The sequence below is a fragment of the Nothobranchius furzeri genome, chromosome 6 (assembly GCF_043380555.1).
Source record: "Nothobranchius furzeri strain GRZ-AD chromosome 6, NfurGRZ-RIMD1, whole genome shotgun sequence".
Classification (NCBI taxonomy): Eukaryota; Metazoa; Chordata; class Actinopteri; order Cyprinodontiformes; family Nothobranchiidae; genus Nothobranchius; species Nothobranchius furzeri.
Genome location: NC_091746.1, coordinates 72,258,078 through 72,279,118, shown reverse-complemented (window position 1 = coordinate 72,279,118; position 21,041 = coordinate 72,258,078). Strand labels below are relative to the sequence as shown.

General features: G+C 45.5%; 1 protein-coding gene across 4 annotated transcripts in view; it reads right to left on the bottom strand.

The window, feature by feature from the left end:
• Positions 1 to 18: 18 nt before the first annotated feature.
• Positions 19 to 21,041, bottom strand: part of LOC107372875 (cilia- and flagella-associated protein 44) — a 50,132-nt gene continuing 29,109 nt past the window's right edge. The window contains exons 21-33 of one of the 4 annotated variants that reach the window (XM_070552545.1): positions 16,003 to 16,398; positions 15,756 to 15,900; positions 15,331 to 15,572; positions 14,006 to 14,255; positions 13,721 to 13,927; positions 12,570 to 12,765; positions 12,404 to 12,496; positions 12,105 to 12,235; positions 11,903 to 12,019; positions 10,666 to 10,867; positions 6,975 to 7,135; positions 6,721 to 6,871; positions 19 to 888 (exon numbers count right to left, since the gene is read on the bottom strand). In XM_070552545.1, coding sequence (XP_070408646.1) covers positions 731 to 888; positions 6,721 to 6,871; positions 6,975 to 7,135; positions 10,666 to 10,867; positions 11,903 to 12,019; positions 12,105 to 12,235; positions 12,404 to 12,496; positions 12,570 to 12,765; positions 13,721 to 13,927; positions 14,006 to 14,255; positions 15,331 to 15,572; positions 15,756 to 15,900; positions 16,003 to 16,398 — 2,449 coding nt within the window. In that variant the 3' untranslated portion in view covers positions 19 to 730. The remainder of the gene's footprint in view (positions 889 to 6,720; positions 6,872 to 6,974; positions 7,136 to 10,665; positions 10,868 to 11,902; positions 12,020 to 12,104; positions 12,236 to 12,403; positions 12,497 to 12,569; positions 12,766 to 13,720; positions 13,928 to 14,005; positions 14,256 to 15,330; positions 15,573 to 15,755; positions 15,901 to 16,002; positions 16,399 to 21,041) is intronic. The other 3 variants (XM_070552541.1, XM_070552543.1, XM_070552542.1) reach the window with 3 other exon arrangements.

Here is a 21,041-nt window from a genome sequence, read left to right as displayed (position 1 = left end):
TGGAGTCAAAAAAGGGGTAGATTCATGTTTTATGTTTAGAACATCAAAGATTAAAGTGTGTGGTGAAAACTGTCCTCCACATCCGACCCATCCCTGTAGGGAGCGGAGAGCTGCAGACATGGCACTCTCCCTCCTGTGTTGTACGGCCTTAGCTAATGCTCGTTGCTCCATCTTAATGCGTTTTGTATCGTGTGATCGCAGACTGGAGCTGCATATGCTGTTAGTGTCAAACTGCACCCAGGTACATCAGATCTCGGCCCGTGTGTGTGTGTGGCAGCCGTGTTCAGGCTGATCTGACTCAGCCTCGCTACGACCGTAAGTCTTTGCCTCTGATTGGGGAGGGTCGTACTGATCCAGGGGGACCATGCCACTCTGTTTGTTTGCAGTGTGGCTGCCTGTCTGGTGTGCCCGAGAGCCGCTATTCCATCCGACTTTGCCCGCAGTGGTGCCACATAGAGTGGCACTAATAGAGTGGCACTAATTCACTAATAGAGTGGCACTAATTCACTAATATTAAACCAGCAGAACCAGCCTTAATCCTCTGACGAACTTTTGTTTAACAGAAACGTGTGAAGAAAGAAAGAACATCAACATTTAAACTGTATTCTCTTCTTTTTCATCTTTGCAGAGTAAACCAACTGTCTCAAAGGTGACCTTTGACCCTTAAGGAGTTTGTTTACTTGTATTTTCCCTTATGGCGTGGGCAGAGGGTATGGGTGAGTTAGGTGTTTTAAGGGGGGGTAAGACCGGACCTCCTGCAGAAGACAGGAGGCAGATCTCCTGCTTGAGAGCGTCCACCTGCTGCCGTTGTCTCTTTACCAGCACCTGGAGCTCCTGGATCCTCTCTTGGTTCTGACGCCTCCTGTGGTCCAGGTACGGCTGTTTGTCCTGGAGAAGAAGAAGACGAAGAAGAAAATATCATTTCTATAGCGCCTCTGAAGATAAAAATCACGAGGTACTTTACAAAAACAAAAAAAATGTTAAAATATAAAAAAGCATTTAGAAAATGTTTAAAAATATATTCAAAATGAGCAAAAATAGGCAATTGGGATTTAAAAGAAAAAATGTTAAGAAAGAGAGAGAGTGAACAGGAAAGAGGGAAATCAGTGGATCCTGAGGAAGGTGGAATAGGTGGGGAGAGCAGAATAAAGAGAGAGAGGTGAAGAAGGTCATACAAAAGCCAGCTTGAACAAGTGAGTCTTCAGCTGCTTTTTAAAGGAGACCACTGAGTCCACTGATCTCATACACAATTGCAATTACAGGGTGGAGAAATGACAGGAACACCTGGAATCCAGTTTAAACGAGTAGGACCTGGCTGCAGGCATCAGCTGGCGTGTCACCGGAAGAACTTTGTAGCGAGAACAAGATGGCGTGTCATTACTTTTACCGGAAGATCGACGAGCGAAAGACCTCGGCAGGAAGTTGGTCCTTTTTGGCGGCCGCTTCTGTTTCAACCATACTCGGCGGGTTTCAAAGAGGAAAGGTGAGGATGAAATGAACTAATTGTTGCAACCGTTCTTAAATGTGGGCACTAAAGCATTTAAAGCTTTACCAGAGAATTATTGCAAAGGCACCGTGCTTCATAGCTAACCGTATCATCATTAACATGCAGTCTTAAAACTAATGCAGGGAGTTCACAAGCTAACACAAAAGCTACATCAATAAAGCAATCAGCGATTGTAGCTTAGCTTTAACTTAGCTATTTGATTTTTCTGGTCTCCCTGTTTGTTAAACAGTTAAAGTAATAATGTTAACTTTATATATCATTTAGATATGATATAAAGACCACGATTCTAATACTGACTTGACTGAAACGTTATTAATACCCTTTTTTAATCAAAAAGCGTAGATTTTCAGAAATTTGTAACACTAGTTTTCATACGAGTGTGACAGTGTGAGCGTCCTGTCACAATGTCCCGATTGATCATGCGCCCTGGCTACTTGGCCAAGGGGATGTCCCTTTGGCTGACTGGTTAGAGCGTATGACTCTCACCCGGGAGTCTGGGGATCAAATCCCGCCCGGGCCCTCGTTTATCCACCTTGCCACACGAGGCTAAAGTTAGCTTCTGATTCGGGAAATGGCTAAAGGGCTAATACACCCAATTTTTCTCTACTCTGACCATTTTTAATCTGCTCTAGCTCAAACACTACAACACATACACTCTTTAAACCAGTTCTAGAATATTCTAGGCTCGTAGCAGAATGCATAAAACATAGTTTGTGATTTGTGAACTTCTCTAATTTTTGAAACTTCAAACAAAGACAGATTTATGCATTTATTTTTCAGCAGCTGGTCCACACTGAAACTGGTCCTGTGCACCCTAAAATAGATTTTTTTTTCTGGACAAGCTTGGCTTTCAATATCTCTAAATATTTTTAAGTTAATGTGTTTAAATGACTGAAAAAAGTACATAATAACAAATAAAAACTAAAAAACTTGTTCTTATCACAGATGCACATTTCCGTGATTGATGTGGGCAAGGAGCTGACTGCATGTGCCGTTGGCACACATTTTGGTTGTCCGTTGTGTCCTAAAGTAAAGACAACATCTCTGAAGAAGATAAAGTTGCACTTTGAAGGGCATATAAACACTGCATTGCATTTTGGAGGTACATTTCTGATTATGATAATTGTGTTTTGTAGTTAAGAGTTTTTACATATGCCTCACAAATGTGGGCATCTATAAAAAAATGTCTTTGCATGTTGTAAAATAGAGGTATTGAAATACATTTGCAATTTTAATCTGTTTTCATTTACACCAGCTCAGTGGTCTAGTGGTAGAGTGCCTGCCCTGGGACTGGGAAATCGGGATTCAATTCCTGGTCGGGTCATACCAACGACCTAAAAATGGGACCCAATGTCTCCCTGCTTGACACTCAGCTTTAAGGGGTTGGATTGGGGGGGTTATGGCGCGTACACATTAGCGTCGGTACGGCTCCTTAAGGAACTGTAAGGTACCGGAGTTTGGTTTCCGACACAGGTCCAATATACGTTCCGAGGCGACTAATTTTTTTTTCAGACCTCGTCCCCAGTGTTCAGACTGGGACCGAGGTGATACTACGGACTGATTGGCCAGCTGAAATTATGCCTATCGCCTCCGATTAGCGAGTAGAATCAGCCAGTGGGGGTTCCCGCATGCGCCGTTCATTTTCATGCTGGATTCTGTTGAGTAAACCTTTCTGTTTGTGGCACGGAGCTGCCGCTCAGTGGGGACAGGAGGAGAGGGAGAGCTGTGTGTGTGTGTGTGTGTGTGTGTGTGTGTGTGTGTGTGTGTGTGTGTGTGTGTGTGTGTGTGTGTGGCCCGCGTCAGTGACGGAAGAGAGGACACACAGCAAATAAATAAAATAACGTTGTTCAGAGTCTCCAAAAGCAACACAGCTCAAGCCCGCCTCTGTTTATCTTATTAAGGACACTTCGGACTTTCCCGTGCGTATTAAACACCACCCACCAGCTCAGGGATTTCCGCATTCCTGAGAAGTCCTTCGGATTTATATGTGAACACTACACCGCCCGTTCATGCCATTCAGCCCCACCAAGCCCCGGCTGTGCCGACGCTAATGTGTAGGCGGCTTTAAACTACCAAATAGTTCCCGAGCGTGGCCACAGCTGCAGCTCACTGCTCCCCTCCATGGGGATTTTCGCTACTGTGTGATGATGATGACTTTCTTTCTTTTTCTTTCTTTCTTTCTTTCTCTTTCTTTTTCTCTTTCATTCTTTTTCTTTCTTTCTTTCTCTTTCTTTTTCTTTCTTTCTTTCTTTCTTTCTTTGTTTTTCTCTTTCTTTCTTTCTTTCTTTCTTGTTTTTCTCTTTCTTTCTTTCTTTTTCTCTCTTTCATTCTTTTTCTTTCTTTCTTTCTTTCTTTCTTTCTTTCTTTCTTTCTTTCTCTTTTTCTCTCTTTCATTCTTTTTTTCTTTCTTTCTTTCTTCCTTTCTTTGTTTTTCTCTTTCTTTCTCTCTTTCCTTCTTGTTTTTCTCTTTCTTTCTTTCTTTTTCTCGCTTTCATTCTTTTTCTCTCTATCTTTCTCTCTTTCTTTCTCTCTTTCTCTCTTTCTTTCTTTCTTTCTTTCTTTCTTTCTTTCTTTCTTTCTTTCTTTCTTTTTCCCACCAGGTGGATGGTCTGTTGTGTTATGTCCACATGGCATTGTGTACAGTTTAAAATGTAATCTGAGAGCTGAAAGCCCCAGAGACTCTGCAGATATCCTTCTCTCATGGAAGCATTTCCCAATTGTGTGTCTGTATGACTTTGCACATGGCCTGGCATCACACACCTGAAAACCCTCGCTTTCATCCAAATGGGGTAAACTAGCTGACCCAACAAAGGAAAACTTGACTGATGTAGCGAGAGAGAAACTGGAGGTGTGCCTGCCATGGTTGACTGAAAAATCAAGGAACCCAGACAAACAAGGACAACCCATAACTGGATCGAACCATCACTATGCACTTTATGACAAGTTCCTTGAGGCTAATTCTAAAGATCCACATGACATCTTAAGAAAGATCGGCCTTGTGCCTGAGTTGCAGGGTTCTGTGAACAGCCAGGTTGCAGAGCAGCTATTTGCTGAGATGAGGAAAAACAATTATTTCCTCAACAGAATGGCACCATCAACACACATCTTGTTGATGAGAAACTTGATTGAACACAGAAACAATGAATGCAACAGTAAGCTATTACTTCGTCAACTGATGCGCGGTCACCAACTTCAAAATCTTGAGCATTTCAGAGTCACAGACCAGGGCCAAGCTGTCATAGGAGACCCAGGTGAGTCCATTGTCTTTTTGAACTTTGAAATAAGTTTCATACATACATTATGTACGTAACAGCTCCTAATGACTTACTTTCATGTTAAGTAAGTAGTCGTAATGTCTGAAATTGCACCGATATTACGCCTCCCTGTCATATAACTTTTTAGATAACGTGGCAAAGACAGATTGCCTAACAGTCCTGGTTAATAGTGATGATTAGAAGAGGAAGCATGAAGATGTGTGTGGAACCCAAGAGGAACATACACAACCAATGCAGTGAGGGAGTCACTGTGAACACCTGACAAAAGCCACGTTTGTCCATCCAAATCGTGGATGCTGGGCATTTCCAATCCATCCTTCTCAAAAGGAAGTGGTAAGATAAGTTGTACTTTTACTGTTTTTGTTTGTTTAATTAACATTTATGTTTAGGGCTTGCAGTGTTTTTACGTCTTTTTATTTATTATTTCAGCTTCAGTATGTCCTTGACCACAACACACCAGGGGAGGAGCTGTTTGTTCGTACCCCAAAGGCATGTCTGACTCGCATTAATTTTTTAGGCTTGGGCTTGCAAAGGGACATGGAAGCCACTGTGAGTTACTTTTAAATTGCCTTGTGTCTGTTCATATGAAGATTGTGTGTGTGCATGCGTGCGTGTGTGTGTGTGTGCACGCACTTTCTCAATTTCAAACCCCCTGCATGTGTTTCTTTGACCTGCCCAGATTGGAAATGGCTGTTAATGGCTAATTGAAGAAGTGGCAAAATACAAGGTAAAGCTCTTTAGACATTCAGCATTATGTTTGATGTGGTTGTGCTTTTAGCATGGTTTTGTCTGCTTTATAGGGTCAGAACATCTTTATCTGTGATCTGTATGTTACTCCAACGTGGTTGTCACCAGATATGGATCCCATGACAAGTCTACCTGTAAGTATTCATATGTCACCTCTACAAATGTTATAGACCATGGAGTTGATGTTTATTTTGTGGTCATCTAAAAGATGCAGTGTTTATCCCACTATGGACAGCTGGTCATTTTCTGTTGTGTGTGAGTATCTTATTATTCTTTATGTAAAAATCATATTCTTACTTTAATTGTTTAACTAATTAAACAATACACTCACTAAACATGATTTTAGTTTCCATTATACATTTTTTTCAGATGTCAATTTATGTGCTGAAATTGAAGTATGTGTGTGTTTTCTATAGGTGATAAAGCCGTTGCAAAGAGAAATTCTCTTTCTGGACTCTTATATATATATATATATATATATATATATATATATATATATATATATATATATATATATATATATATATAGAGAGAGAGAGAGAGAGAGAGAGAGAGAGAGAGAGAGAGATAATCCTCAGTCTCAGGCTTTTCCACAAGCCCTATGCAGAACTGAATGAACGCTTTCATTTCTGGGACAGTTACATCGTACCAGTCATATCTGGAGCTAGATTTCAGTTCCTCCCTCTCTAAATACTGGTGAGCACATCGGTTAGTTTCAGTTGTGATGAGGGTCCAGAATTCCTCGTCCAAAAAAACGGACAGAAAATCAATGTGTTCTGAATTTGACAGATCCCTGTCTCCACAGTATCCAGCTGGCTCATCAAAATGCCTGATCCACTTGGAATACTGTTCCTCTTCTCCCAAACTAACCCAGCCATCATCATTATTATTGTCACTGAGGCTGTGTTGGGCCACCCCCCTGCTAGCAGTGATTTTTTTCCCCGCGGTTCCTCCCCCTCCTGCTCCATTTCCCGCGGTTTCCACCCCCGGGGCTGAATCGATCACCAGCGGAGTTTTCACCGGCCCGATCACCGCCACCACATCCCTTTTAAATAATAAAATGTTTAGAAATTTTCACACAAAAAAGATGTGTTTAATAAAACCTTCATAGGTAAGCCAACAAGCACTGTTGTTGTTGTTAATATCATGGTTAGGTGTTTGCAGGAAGGACATTTGATGATCTGATCATACCTACAACAGCTGTTACCTTTGTCTTCTCCCTGGAGCTGATTTTAGCCTTCAGATCTTTAGTCTGCTCTAGCAGGTCGATCGTGGTGTGGAGAAGGTTGCTGTTTCTCCTCGTCTCCTTCATCAAAGCCGTCTGCGCCTCATCTACCTGTGTCTGATTGTACAACTCAACATGAATACATTAATGATGGGTCTCCCTAATTTCACAAGCATATAAACAAAACAGCTCAAACTTCCAGAGGAGCCAATAAACAAACCTCCAAGTGTTTCATCTTGTCAGAATGAGCTGCAAGGAGGCGGATCTTTTCCTGCTCCAGCTCCTCCAACCTGGTGCTGTCCGGCATCGTCAGCAGAGCCTCTAGATCCACTTTCCTCCCAAACCTTCTCATCATCAACTCATCGCACCGATTCTCTAGCTCTGCAGCAACAGATCCATAAAACTGACTGGATCTGACAGCTGTGACACTTTAATTTACCCAGTAATGATAGTTAAACATGTACACTTAACCTGTTTTGCCCTGAACCATGACTGTATTACCCTGAACCTTGACTGTTTATTACCCTGAACCTTGACTGTTTTGTCCTGAACCTAGCCTGGCAAGCCAGACTAAATAAATGTATTATTTAGTCTGGCCACGCTCCATTGATGGCTCTCGGTTGTGGGGCGGGTTCTACCGTTGTCTTTCAAATGATCTCTGCATTCCACTGGACAATGAATGTGACATACTCTTGTTTCACTCTGTTGCATCATCCCACCCACCAGGCATATAGAGTGCCCTGATTGGCCCACAAAGTGGATAAAGCTCTGTGATTTGTTCACTAAGCAGATAGAGCACTATGATTGGCCCACCATTATGGACCAATCACAGCTCTTTGTGTGTTTGAAACCCCTCTAGAGAGCTGTGATTGGCTAGCCAGAGTCCTGGTAGGAGCTGTGGAGGTTCCAATGGAGCATGCCTAGACCAAACTTTGCAAAGCAAGAATTTGGTCTAGTTCACTAGGCTACCCTGAACCTTGACTGTTTTGCCCTGAACCTTGACTGTTTTGCCCTGACCCTTGACTGTTTTGCCCTGAACCTTGACTGTTTTGCCCTGAACATTGACTGTTTTGCCCTGACCCTTGACTGTTTTGCCCTGAACCTTGACTGTTTTGCCCTGACCCTTGACTGTTTTACCCTGACCCTTGACTGTTTTGCCCTGAACCTTGACTGTTTTGCCCTGAACCTTGACTGTTTTGACCTGAACCTTGACTGTTTTGCCCTGACCCTTGACTGTTTTGCCCTGAACCTTGACTGTTTTGCCCTGACCCTTGACTGTTTTGCCCTGACCCTTGACTGTTTTGCCCTGAACCTTGACTGTTTTGCCCTGAACCTTGACTGTTTTGCCCTGAACCTTGACTGTTTTGCCCTGACCCTTGACTGTTTTGCCCTGACCCTTGACTGTTTTGCCCTGAACATTGACTGTTTTGCCCTGACCCTTGACTGTTTTACCCTGACCCTTGACTGTTTTGCCCTGAACCTTGACTGTTTTGCCCTGAACCTTGACTGTTTTGACCTGAACCTTGACTGTTTTGCCCTGAACCTTGACTGTTTTGCCCTGAACCTTGACTGTTTTGCCCTGACCCTTGACTGTTTTGCCCTGACCCTTGACTGTTTTGCCCTGAACCTTGACTGTTTTGCCCTGACCCTTGACTGTTTTACCCTGACCCTTGACTGTTTTGCCCTGACCCTTGACTGTTTTACCCTGAAACTTGACTGTTTTGCCCTGACCCTTGACTGTTTTACCCTGACCCTTGACTGTTTTACCCTGACCCTTGACTGTTTTGCCCTGAACCTTGACTGTTTTGCCCTGAACCTTGACTGTTTTGCCCTGAACCTTGACTGTTTTGCCCTGAACCTTGACTGTTTTGCCCTGACCCTTGACTGTTTTACCCTGAACCTTGACTGTTTTGCCCTGAACCTTGACTGTTTTGCCCTGAACCTTGACTGTTTTACCCTGAACCTTGACTGTTTTGCCCTGACCCTTGACTGTTTTACCCTGAACCTTGACTGTTTTGCCCTGAACCTTGACTGTTTTGCCCTGAACCTTGACTGTTTTGCCCTGAACCTTGACTGTTTTGCCCTGAACCTTGACTGTTTTACCCTGAAACTTGACTGTTTTGCCCTGACCCTTGACTGTTTTACCCTGACCCTTGACTGTTTTGCCCTGAACCTTGACTGTTTTGCCCTGAACCTTGACTGTTTTGCCCTGAACCTTGACTGTTTTGCCATGACCCTTGACTGTTTTGCCCTGACCCTTGACTGTTTTACCCTGACCCTTGACTGTTTTGCCCTGAACCTTGACTGTTTTGCCCTGAACCTTGACTGTTTTGACCTGAACCTTGACTGTTTTGCCCTGAACCTTGACTGTTTTGCCCTGAACCTTGACTGTTTTGCCCTGAACCTTGACTGTTTTGCCCTGAACCTTGACTGTTTTGCCCTGACCCTTGACTGTTTTGCCCTGAACCTTGACTGTTTTGCCCTGAACCTTGACTGTTTTGCCCTGACCCTTGACTGTTTTACCCTGACCCTTGACTGTTTTGCCCTGACCCTTGACTGTTTTACCCTGAAACTTGACTGTTTTGCCCTGACCCTTGACTGTTTTACCCTGACCCTTGACTGTTTTACCCTGACCCTTGACTGTTTTGCCCTGAACCTTGACTGTTTTGCCCTGAACCTTGACTGTTTTGCCCTGAACCTTGACTGTTTTGCCCTGAACCTTGACTGTTTTGCCCTGACCCTTGACTGTTTTACCCTGAACCTTGACTGTTTTGCCCTGAACCTTGACTGTTTTGCCCTGAACCTTGACTGTTTTACCCTGAAACTTGACTGTTTTGCCCTGACCCTTGACTGTTTTACCCTGAACCTTGACTGTTTTGCCCTGAACCTTGACTGTTTTGCCCTGAACCTTGACTGTTTTGCCCTGAACCTTGACTGTTTTGCCATGACCCTTGACTGTTTTGCCCTGACCCTTGACTGTTTTGCTCTGAACCTTGACTGTTTTGCTCTGAACCTTGACTGTTTTGCCCTGAACCTTGACTGTTTTGCCCTGAACCTTGACTGTTTTGCCCTGAACCTTGACTGTTTTACCCTGAACCTTGACTGTTTTGCCCTGAACCTTGACTGTTTTGCCCTGAACCTTGACTGTTTTACCCTGACCCTTGACTGTTTTGCCATGACCCTTGACTGTTTTGCCATGACCCTTGACTGTTTTGCCATGACCCTTGACTGTTTTGCCCTGAACCTTGACTGTTTTGCCATGACCCTTGACTGTTTTGCCCTGACCCTTGACTGTTTTGCCCTGACCCTTGACTGTTTTGCCCTGACCCTTGACTGTTTTACCCTGACCCTTGACTGTTTTGCCCTGACCCTTGACTGTTTTGCCCTGACCCTTGACTGTTTTGCCCTGACCCTTGACTGTTTTGCCCTGACCCTTGACTGTTTTACCCTGAAACTTGACTGTTTTACCCTGAACCTTGACTGTTTTGCCCTGACCCTTGACTGTTTTACCCTGAAACTTGACTGTTTTACCCTGAACCTTGACTGTTTTGCCCTGAACCTTGACTGTTTTGGCCTGAACCTTGACTGTTTTGCCCTGACCCTTGACTGTTTTGCCCTGACCCTTGACTGTTTTACCCTGACCCTTGACTGTTTTGCCCTGACCCTTGACTGTTTTACCCTGAAACTTGACTGTTTTACCCTGAACCTTGACTGTTTTACCCTGAACCTTGACTGTTTTACCCTGAAACTTGACTGTTTTACCCTGATCCTTGACTGTTTTACCCTGAAACTTGACTGTTTTGCCCTGAACCTTGACTGTTTTACCCTGAACCTTGACTGTTTTGGCCTGAACCTTGACTGTTTTACCCTAATCCTTGGCTATATTAAAACATAAATCCTGGGTGTTTTACCGTGAACCTTTATGGACTTTTCTTTCTTTTCCCGAATGAGTCTCTCACGCTTTTTCAGATCTCGATGGAACTGGTCATTCAGCTTCTTATTATCTGCTTGTAGCTGTTGGATTTGCTCATCCATCCTGAACAGCTCCATCTTGTCCAATAACAGGAATTCACTCAGATCTGACGGCACCGGCCCCTTGCTGGCCAACTGAATCTGGTAGAAATATGAAGATGGAGGAAGATGAAGCCAAGCCACTGACTGCTGTAATGAATTTGGGACTTTATTAAAGGGGTGCTAGATTGCTATTTATCTTTGAGCTTTTATAAAGCATATAAAATTGTGTTGGAGCTTAAAATGCCCAAGCCCTGATAGATGGCTAAATAAAACACGTATAAGGCACATAAAAAAACACCTCTTTTCCCCACCCACTCCACCAATGTGTGTGTGTGTGTGTGTGTGTGTGTGTGTGTGTGTGTGTGTGTGTGTGTGTGTGTGTGTGTGTGTGTTGGAGGATGTTTCAGCCAAGAGGAAAAGGGTTTGAGGAGACACGTGAAAGCAGAAACTGAAACTACGGTCAGGGTTTCTCAGTATGTCCCCACTCAAGCCTTAAATAAAACTTTTTAATGGATCCCTTAATAAAAATGCTTAAAAAACAATTAATATTTGCACTAGATACAAATGATTTGAATTTATTTGATGTTTTTGCACCCTGGCACATGTTCTGTGTTAATTTTTTACACAAGTATACAAAAAATATTAAATATGTAATGGGAACGCGGCTGTTTTCCGCTTGGTCCTAGTGCTCAACCAGTGTCTATTTAATATAGCGTAATACATTTGGAAGTGCAGGAGACAAAAAATGACTTTGGAAAAAGTGTGTGTGTGTGTGTGTGGGGGGGGGGGGATGCCATGCCTTTTTCCACTTTTTAATTGACATAAAAATAGGTCGTACATGGCCTTGACTTTTTGGTATGCTGCATTTGATGACTCAAGCTGTCTTTATTCAACAAGGAAAATGTTGGTTTAGATTCTAGGTCCTCTTTAAAATAAAACTAATATTATTATTATGACTATTGTTGTTTTAAGAGCTAATATCTCACGTATTTCTGAAGTGTAAAACAGACTAGTGTTACGTTTTTTTTAGCCTCTCAGCAGTAAAGGCTCTGATTGGTGGAAAGCTGCTGTTTACCTAAAGGAAAATAAATCTGTTGTGTGACTGAAGTTGATTTGTCTTCAGCGTTTGTTTACCTGGTTGAGTTTGAGGGGAATTATCACTTCCAGTTTGTTCATTTCCTGTTGTTTCTCCTGGTTCATCAACTCGATGTCAGCTTCCACCGCCTGCCGCTGGCTCTTCACTAACTTCTCCTGGAAATCCCGACAGAAAACGCAGAGCAGGCTGTGAAAGAAGAGCGCCGTTTCACAGACAACAGTGGAGGGGACAGAGGCTGACCTTCTCCTGGAACGAGGTGATGTCCTCCTTCAGAGCCTCAACCACCTTCCTCTCCTTCACCAGCAGCTCCTCCAGCTCCACTCGATCGTGACGGAGCTGCAGAGTGTTTTTAAACAGCTCCGGCTTGCAGCCTGAGACACAAACACACAACCCTGCTGAGATGGACTCAATCCAAACTAAATCTTGTACTGAGAATCAGAGCAGTTGTTTCTCTGTTTATGAACTTGATTTATTTAGTTGGACCATGATCGTTTTTTCTGAGGAATCAAACACCGCAGCACCAGATTCAGTCAGCTGACCTTTAGGGCGGACATTCAGAGAAGCTTCTCGTTCCTTCTTGCTGCTGTAATCATCACCGTCCAAGTCATCATCTGAGTCTTCTTCACTGTCTTCTGTTTCCAAACACAAATTCAGGTGATAAAGAAGACAGGAAGGGAATGATGACCCATGCTGACCTTCCAGCACCTTCATGTAGAGGTGATTTTTCCATCTGCACTCGTTTGATTGTCTGTGTGAAGACTTTGGTCAGAAACTCTTCAAAATGGCAGTTTTCTCCCAGCGAAGCCTGAAAGGCGTCAGTCAGAGCTCTCACTCTCTTCTTCAGATCGATCATCTCTGCTCCCTTCAGCTCCAGCTGCTGGTTGCACTCCTCCAGCTTCAGCTGTCCACACAAGGAAGAGACAGACCATTTCAAACCAGTAAACCAAAGTGAAACCAGAGCGACTGGTTTGCATTTCAGTAACACTTTAGGCGTTTTAGATCTAGTGGTGATGTTACGCATCATAAAAACTTCAAACAGAAATGTTGTCAGATCAGAACTTGGAGTGTGTTGAGAACAACTCTCGGCTAAAACATTAGGTTAGGATATTTAGGTTTTTGGATTTGGAGCTAGCGATGCATGAAGTTACGTTATTGTTTTTTTTTTTTTTACCGCGTCCTGTCTGGCTGTGAAGCAAACAGAACTGATGTCTGAATGCTGGTAACTCTGCACTGCATTTGAATTTAAATCTGCCGTCGCTATTGGCTAAGAGGTACCCTAGAACGTTAGCTGGCACCATTTGATGTCACAATGTCGTTGTGAGTCTGTGTGTGTGTGTGTGTGTGTGTGTGTGTGTATTTGTTAGCGGCTCTGCCCTCTCTGTCTGCTAGGCAACAGCATTTGTTGCATTTTTCTAACAGGAAGTGGAAGTTGAGCAATACTCTGGTAGGGGGTGACTTGCTCTTTAAAAACAGCTTAAGACTCACCTGTACAAAGCTGCCTATGTTTAAATTTTTGCTCGTTTATACCGTTTGTTGATGTATTTGATCCTTTTCTTGATCTGACTATGTTATATTTCTTAAATGTTCTTTTATGTGACGTGCTTTGTGCCTTTTACCTTGACAGGCACTACACAAATAAAGTTTTTTTCTTACTTACTATAAAAAACACCATGCAAGGTCCCCCCTCACACTAGGGAGCAGCCCTACTTGGGCAGTCTGCTTTGTGGTTTTAATGAAGCTGGAGTGTGATGTCATCTCATGATTAATGGCGGTGATTATGTTCTGATCAGAAGGGCCTGAACTCCACCAGCGACCGTTCTTGGTTTTATTTCCACTGAAGTATTTTTATTTTTTACCAGAACTTGGTTCTCCTCCTGGAGGCACTTGGACAGCTTCTCCTGCAGCTTCTCCTCCCTCGTCTCAAAGCGTTTGAGCACCAGCACCTCCTGCTGGACCTTCAGCATCTGCAGCTCCATCAGCTTCAGCTGAATGTTCAGATGTAGTTTTTGTTCATACAGTTGATGGAGCTCAGCATCAAACTGAGTCACAGAAGAGCTTTCCAGCTGAAGATTACAGAAGAGGTCCTTGTTAGTCAAAGCTCCTACTCAATCAGCGATGAACTATTAACGCATGATGATGACCTGCTCCACCAGACAGCTCTGTTTATGACACAGTCGGATCTCCTCCTCCTTCTGCAGTTCCTTCTCCATCTTGTCCCACACCTCCTGCCCCTTCGTCCTGTTGCTTTCCCACGTTACAGCTGAAGACGACACGGTTGAGGTTTCTGCTCCTTTATCCTTTTGTTTTCCTTTCCGTTCTTCAGCCTCCATTCCTTTCTCCAAGAGCTCCAGAAAACTCACAGCCCCGCCCTGCTGCTGTGCACCCATCAGCCTGTTTGAGAAGGAAACAGGAAATAGCGAAGGTCGGTTTAAATTTGGACCCGTTTGTCAGGAAGTGGACTGGGATGACTTCAGAAATATAAGAAATAAAATTTAAAAACCAGAATTTAAAGTAAACTAATTAATTTACCACCGACACAAGTTTTACCTGCAGAGTAATTATGAATACTCCACCTAGGCTCCTCCCCTTTCTCACTTTTGGCTCCTCCATGGCCCCCCCCTCCCTTCCCTTGGCTCCCCTCCCTATCCCCCACCCCTGACACCTCTCTAGGCCCCTCCCCATCCCTCACCCATGACTCCTCCCATTGCTCACGACTCCTGAGCCCTTTTCAGACAGACATTCTGGAACATTTGCGGACAATTCAATCCGGTTTTTAACCGGAACTGTGTTTTCAGACCACTTTTGTACCAGAACTTGTCCTTTCGGCTGCCTTCACACAGCAGGGAAAAGTTCCAGATGTCTGACGGCGGCGGCGGGGGGGGGGGGGGGGGGTAGTAGAATCGTACTTATGTTAAGAAGAAGAAAATATCATTTCTATAGCGCCTCTCAAGATAAAAATCACGAGGCGCTTAAGCGTAATTCTGCGCACACGAAGACGCTTAAGAGACCTGGATGATGAAGCTCAATGGTTAAAGGAATCACTGAAGCGGTGTGAAGCGCTCCGTCGCGTGTCTAGGCGGTACCGTAGGAGGTGCGCTGCCATGGTTCGCCGCATTCTACAGCAGCGGGCTATCTAGGTGCGCACAGCGTCCCCCGGTCCCCTCCTCCTCCCCCTCCTCCTTGTCCGGAAATCTACCTCACCAGTCTGAAGCAGCCACCCTGTCCGTAACAAGTCCGGACCTGTTACTAGGGGCTTCGTCCGGTTAAATTCCGGAACACGTTATCCGGATGTTTGTATTCAGACAGAAAGGTCTTACGGACAGATTCCGGAACATTTCCATTTTTCATGGCCTGTCTGAAGGGGGCTAAATATAGGTCCCTCTTCTATCCCCACCCATGACTCCTCCCTAGGCCCCTCCCCTAGCCCCACCCTGATCCCTTCCCTGGATCCTCCCCTGCTACACACCTTTGCTCCCTCAGTTTCATGTATTTCTCCACAGCGATGCGGCCGCACTGCAGCTTCCTCTCCGGGGTTTCCGTGGGTAACAGGGTGGGAGGGGTAGGTAGCGGGAGGCAGAGATGAGGTGGTAGATGCTGCTGGATTTTCTGCAGCTGCTGGATCTGAGCATCAAACCGAGACACCAGCTGGACCTTGGAATCCCTCAAAGCTACAATCTTTCTGTTCATCTCAGTTTGCTTTGTGCGGATCTGTAAGGATGAAGGTAAACGTTACATTAGCCGTCAGCCTTTTTTTACATAATAAAAAGTGAGTCTGGTTTGTTTTTATTGTAAAGTGACCTTTGGTGTTTATAAATGAACTGTATTAGAATTAAACCACCTGATCAAAGCCACTTCAGATTATCAACAGAGAGCTGATGTGTGAGTTTATACTTTGACTTCTAAGGAAATCAGCTCTTCCTTCTTCTCCTTCAGGGTCATCACTGAGGTTTTCACTCCATCGATAGTCTCTCTGGCCTGAAGGATGCCCTGGACCAGTTCTGGATCCTCATAGTTCTTGCCCGGCTTCTCTGCATATCTGAGACACAAACATCATCCCAAAGGTTACGGCTGATCTTACTGCCCACACAGGCTGAAGCTTGTGTTTCTGCTTTAGCGGGTAGGTTGGCTCTAGACTCACAGTTGGGCCCATTCCTGCCTCCTTGCTGCAAATTTAGCTTGAGCCACTTCTGCCCTTTCTGCAGCCTTTCGACGGTTCTCTTCCTGACGATCTCCCAGCTGAAGCCTGGCTTTATGGAGCGACTTCTCCTTCTTGGATGGAGGGGAGGCTGAAGGCCCTGGTGCAGGCTCAGAGGAGTCACTGACCGCTGTTCGGGGGCAGTCTTCCTCAGCTTCTGCTGGGGATTGGTGGAGATTGTGTGTAGCTTCAGTTCCTCCATCAGGAAGGTCAGATCCGCTCTCAGCTGAGACCTGGGGTGAAGCCTCTGAGAGCGACGGCAGACGGTACGTAGAAACACAGCGGCTGCTGCCAATCGCACAAACTGTCACAACATCTCCCCCCACAAAGTCTGTGAACCTGAGAGAAGACAAGTTAGAACCAGTACCGCCCTGACCCAGTCTAACCAGTACCGCCCTGACCCAGTCTAACCAGTACCACCCTGACCCAGTCTAACCAGTACCGCCCTGACCCAGTCTAACCAGTACCGCCCTGACCCAGTCTAACCAGTACAGCCCTGACCCGGTCTAACCAGTACCGCCCTGACCCGATCTAACCAGTACCACCCTGACCCGGTCTAACCAGTACCACCCTGACCCAGTCTAACCAGTACCGCCCTGACCCAGTCTAACCAGTACCACCCTGACCCAGTCTAACCAGTACCGCCCTGACCCAGTCTAACCAGTACCGCCCTGACCCGGTCTAACCAGTACTGCCCTGACCCGATCTAACCAGTACCACCCTGACCCAGTCTAACCAGTACCACCCTGACCCAGTCTAACCAGTACCGCCCTGACCCGGTCTAACCAGTACCGCCCTGACCCGGTCTAACCAGTACCACCCTGACCCAATCTAACCAGTACCGCCCAGACCCGGTCTATCTAACCAGTACCGCCCAGACCCGGTCTATCTAACCAGTACCGCCCTGACCCGGTCTTACCAGTACCGCCCTGACCCGGTCTAACGGTACCGTCCTGACCCAGTCTAACCAGTACCACCCTGACCCAGTCTAACCAGTACCGCCCTGACCCAGTCTAACCAGTACCGCCCTGACCCGGTCTAACCAGTACCGCCCTGACCCGATCTAACCAGTACCACCCTGACCCAGTCTAACCAGTACCGCCCTGACCCAGTCTAACCAGTACCGCCCTGACCCGGTCTAACCAGTACCACCCTGACCCGGTCTAACCAGTACCACCCTGACCCAATCTAACCAGTACCACCCTGACCCGGTCTAACCAGTACCACCCTGACCCAGTCTAACCAGTACCGCCCTGACCCAGTCTAACCAGTACCGCCCTGACCCGGTCTAACCAGTACCACCCTGACCCAATCTATACCGCCCAGACCCGGTCTATCTAACCAGTACCGCCCTGACCCGGTCTAACCAGTACCGCCCTGACACGGTCTTACCAGTACCGCCCTGACCCGGTCTAACGGTACCGTCCTGACCCGGTCTAACCAGTACCACCCTGACCCGGTCTAACCAGTACTGCCCTGACCCGATCTGACCAGTACCGCCCTGACCCGGTCTAACCAGTACCGCCCTGACCCGGTCTAACCAGTACCGCCCTGACCCGATCTGACCAGTACCGCCCTGACCCGTTCTAACCAGTACCGCCCTGACCCGATCTGACCAGTACCACCCTGACCCGGTCTAACCAGTACCGCCCTGACCCGATCTGACCAGTACCGCCCTGACCCGGTCTAACCAGTACCACCCTGACCCAATCTGACCAGTACCGCCCTGACCCGGTCTAACCAGTACCACCCTGACCCGGTCTAACCAGTACCGCCCTGACCCAATCTGACCAGTACCGCCCTGACCCGGTCTAACCAGTACCACCCTGACCCGGTCTAACCAGTACCGCCCTGACCCGATCTGACCAGTACCGCCCTGACCCGGTCTAACCAGTACCGCCCTGACCCGATCTGACCAATACCGCCCTGACCCGGTCTAACCAGTACCGCCCTGACCCGATCTGACCAGTACCGCCTTTAATGTCCTATCTAATGTTGAATCTGTCCCTCACAACCTAAAACCAAAGAGACGTATCATTAATCAGTCAGCAGTGGTCGGATTTTCTAGATTATTTGACAGCAGCTCAGTTCAGGGTGAAGATCCAAGCTTGTTCATCCAGTCATTGGATAGAGCTATGCTGCATAAAGTGGCTCCTGTTAAGCAGATCGTTTTATCTAACATAAAGGAAAGTCCTTGGATTTATTAGAACATTTACAGTCTCAGACGGACACGCCGCAGAGCCAAGAGACGTCGGAAATCAACGATTAGAAAGTAACAGGCTGCACGTTAAAGAACTTTAAAGGGCCACTTTGCTCAGCTGACTGCTGTAAACAAAAAATAACTGTAAAGTCCTGTTTGACACCATAAACCAGATTGTTTCACCTCACGTCCCTCTTATGCCAGTTTACTCAAGGTCTGACTGTAACGACTTTCTAGCATTCTTTCAGAATAAAATAAGACATATCACCCCCATCTACTTCCCACCCCCCATCCAACCACCTTCCTCCCAATCATGGTCTGTCTTTACTCCCGGAGATTTCCAGGATATTTGCCTCATTCAGAAACACAAGAAACCAACCTCATGCCCAGCTGATTTCATTCCTGCTACCTTGTTAATCAGGATGTTTGACCAAACTGGCCCATGCATTGCAGATTTGATTAATTTATCTCTACAATCTGGCTCTGTACCATCTGTTATCAATCATGCAGTTATTGAACCTATCCTTAAAAAACCCATTTTGGACTCATCTCAGCCTAAAAATTACAGACCCATTTCTAAATGACCCTTTATCACTAGAATTTTGGAAAAGGTTGTGGCAGATCAGCTGATTACTTTTCTGGAACTACACAACAGTTTTGATAAATTCCAGTCTAGTTTTGGTAAAAAGCATTCAACAGAAACAGCTTTGCTTAAAGTTTCCAGTGACATCATGATGGCTGCAGACAACGGGGAGTTCACAGCGTTCTGCAGCTTCTGACACTGTTGATCACAGCACCTTAATTAACAGACTTGGTGACTCGGTGGGGATCTCTGGAACAGTTCTAGACTGGTTTAGATCATTCCTTTCTAACAGAAGGTACAGTGTCTGTGGAAACCAAATCATGTTAGGTTCTACCGATCTGTTCTGTGGGGTACCTCAAGGCTCTGTTTTGGGTCCACTGTTGTTTCTGCTGTACATACACCCTCTTGGACAGATACTTGATTCTTTTCATAATGTCTCTTATCACCTATATGCAGATGATATTCAGCTGTACTGCTCCTTTAAGGATTCTGAGTTCTACAAACTGTCTGAATTACTAGAGTGTCTTTCAGCGATCACCAGCTGGCTAGAAGATAACTTCCTCCAGTTAAACTCTGAAAAGACCGAATGTCTCATCATTGCCCCTGAGAGCATGGTTCCCCTGATTAATCTAAAACTTGGTCATTTATCTTCTGCCGTCAAGACAAACTTAAGGAATTTGGGTGTTATTTTTGACCAATCAATGTCTCTTGAAGGCCACTCAAAAACATTGGTCCAAAACTGTTTTTATCACTTAAAGAGCAGGTCACCCCCTACCAGAGTCTAAAGCCTGGGGCACACCAGAGGTTGGTGCGCTGCGGCCATGCTGCACCTGCACCAATATTTTGAATAGAAGTCAGTATAGTTACAACATACATTACGATGCAGAACGGCTTTACGGCACAAACCCAGCCGCAGTTTTATTAACTTTAAAGTACTATTGATCTTAAAATATTCCAATAGTGTACTTACCCATTTTTAACTCATTCACTGCCAGCCGTTTAGTGATCAGAAAAGCCCTTCACTGCCAGCATTTTCACAGTTTTTTTAAGAGTCACAGAATGTTGCATTCTATGATGTCGAAGCCAGAACTACCAAAACAAAGCGGAGACTCACTTCTTACATCAGGAAGAATCCGCGTGTTTCAAGCTTTATCCGTTCTTTCATAATCCGTTGTTGAATTGTGATCGGCAGAAGCTTTTCCGGTTTGCGCCTCACTTTTTTTACAGCAGCGGCCCAAAACGATCTCCTAACACATGGATGTTCTGCTTTCTGATCACGTGACGTATGCAGATGAAGATTGGCTTTAGAGCTGAGATGTTTGTTCTCACAATGCGGGGGCTCGTCCGACGCCCACACAGTAAAAAAAGGCAAACTTTTTAGTTGGATTTAAAATGATGACTTTTGTCGTCAATGGCAGTTAATGACTTCTTCCGGCTCTTGGAGAGTACAGATGCTTTTTTCCTCCTCTCCTCCCTATCTTATCCCAAGGCTCTTTGTCTGTCTTTGGGTGTATGACGCTTCTGCATTTTTTCTGGAAAACTTGAAACTGAAATTACTAAAATGGACCTGGTGAGCTGGTCTCTCAACGCGATTGACAAAATTTTTTCAACGATGAGAACGGGAGAAGGGGCTCCCGGTTGCCCCTCTGGGACAGAGCCAGCTGGGTATATCATGGACTCCTGGAAACAGTGGAACCTGATCTGCCTCTCTCAACTGTCTGTAGAGAATTCTGAAGACGTCTAGATATTCGTGGAGTTGGTGTCAGGTTTCGTACTGGTTGGCCTGAGCGGTTACCTGGCTTACCGGAAAATTAATGACTTGTCGAGTAATATTGGCTCAATCCTGGAGCTCAGGGATGGATTACACCGCGCTGTGAACGCACAGACTCATATAATTGTTGAGATGAGTCGTAAGCTTGGAACTTTGGCTGAGATTCAGACTCTGGCACAGAAGGTGGATACCATCAAGGAGCGAGTTGACGGATCAGTACGGATTGGGATAGATTAATTACGCCATTATTGGATTTAGAGGGGTTGGAGATCAACAGAACTTTAAGACAGAGAGGAAATTATCTCTGTCTGTTCCCAAAACAAGTTCTTATCTGAATCTGGTGCCCTTGAGCCTGTGAGGCTGAAGAGATTACTCCCCCTCAGAAGAAATGTGGAATGCTGCTGCCGCCATGGTAACTCTGTCTCCCT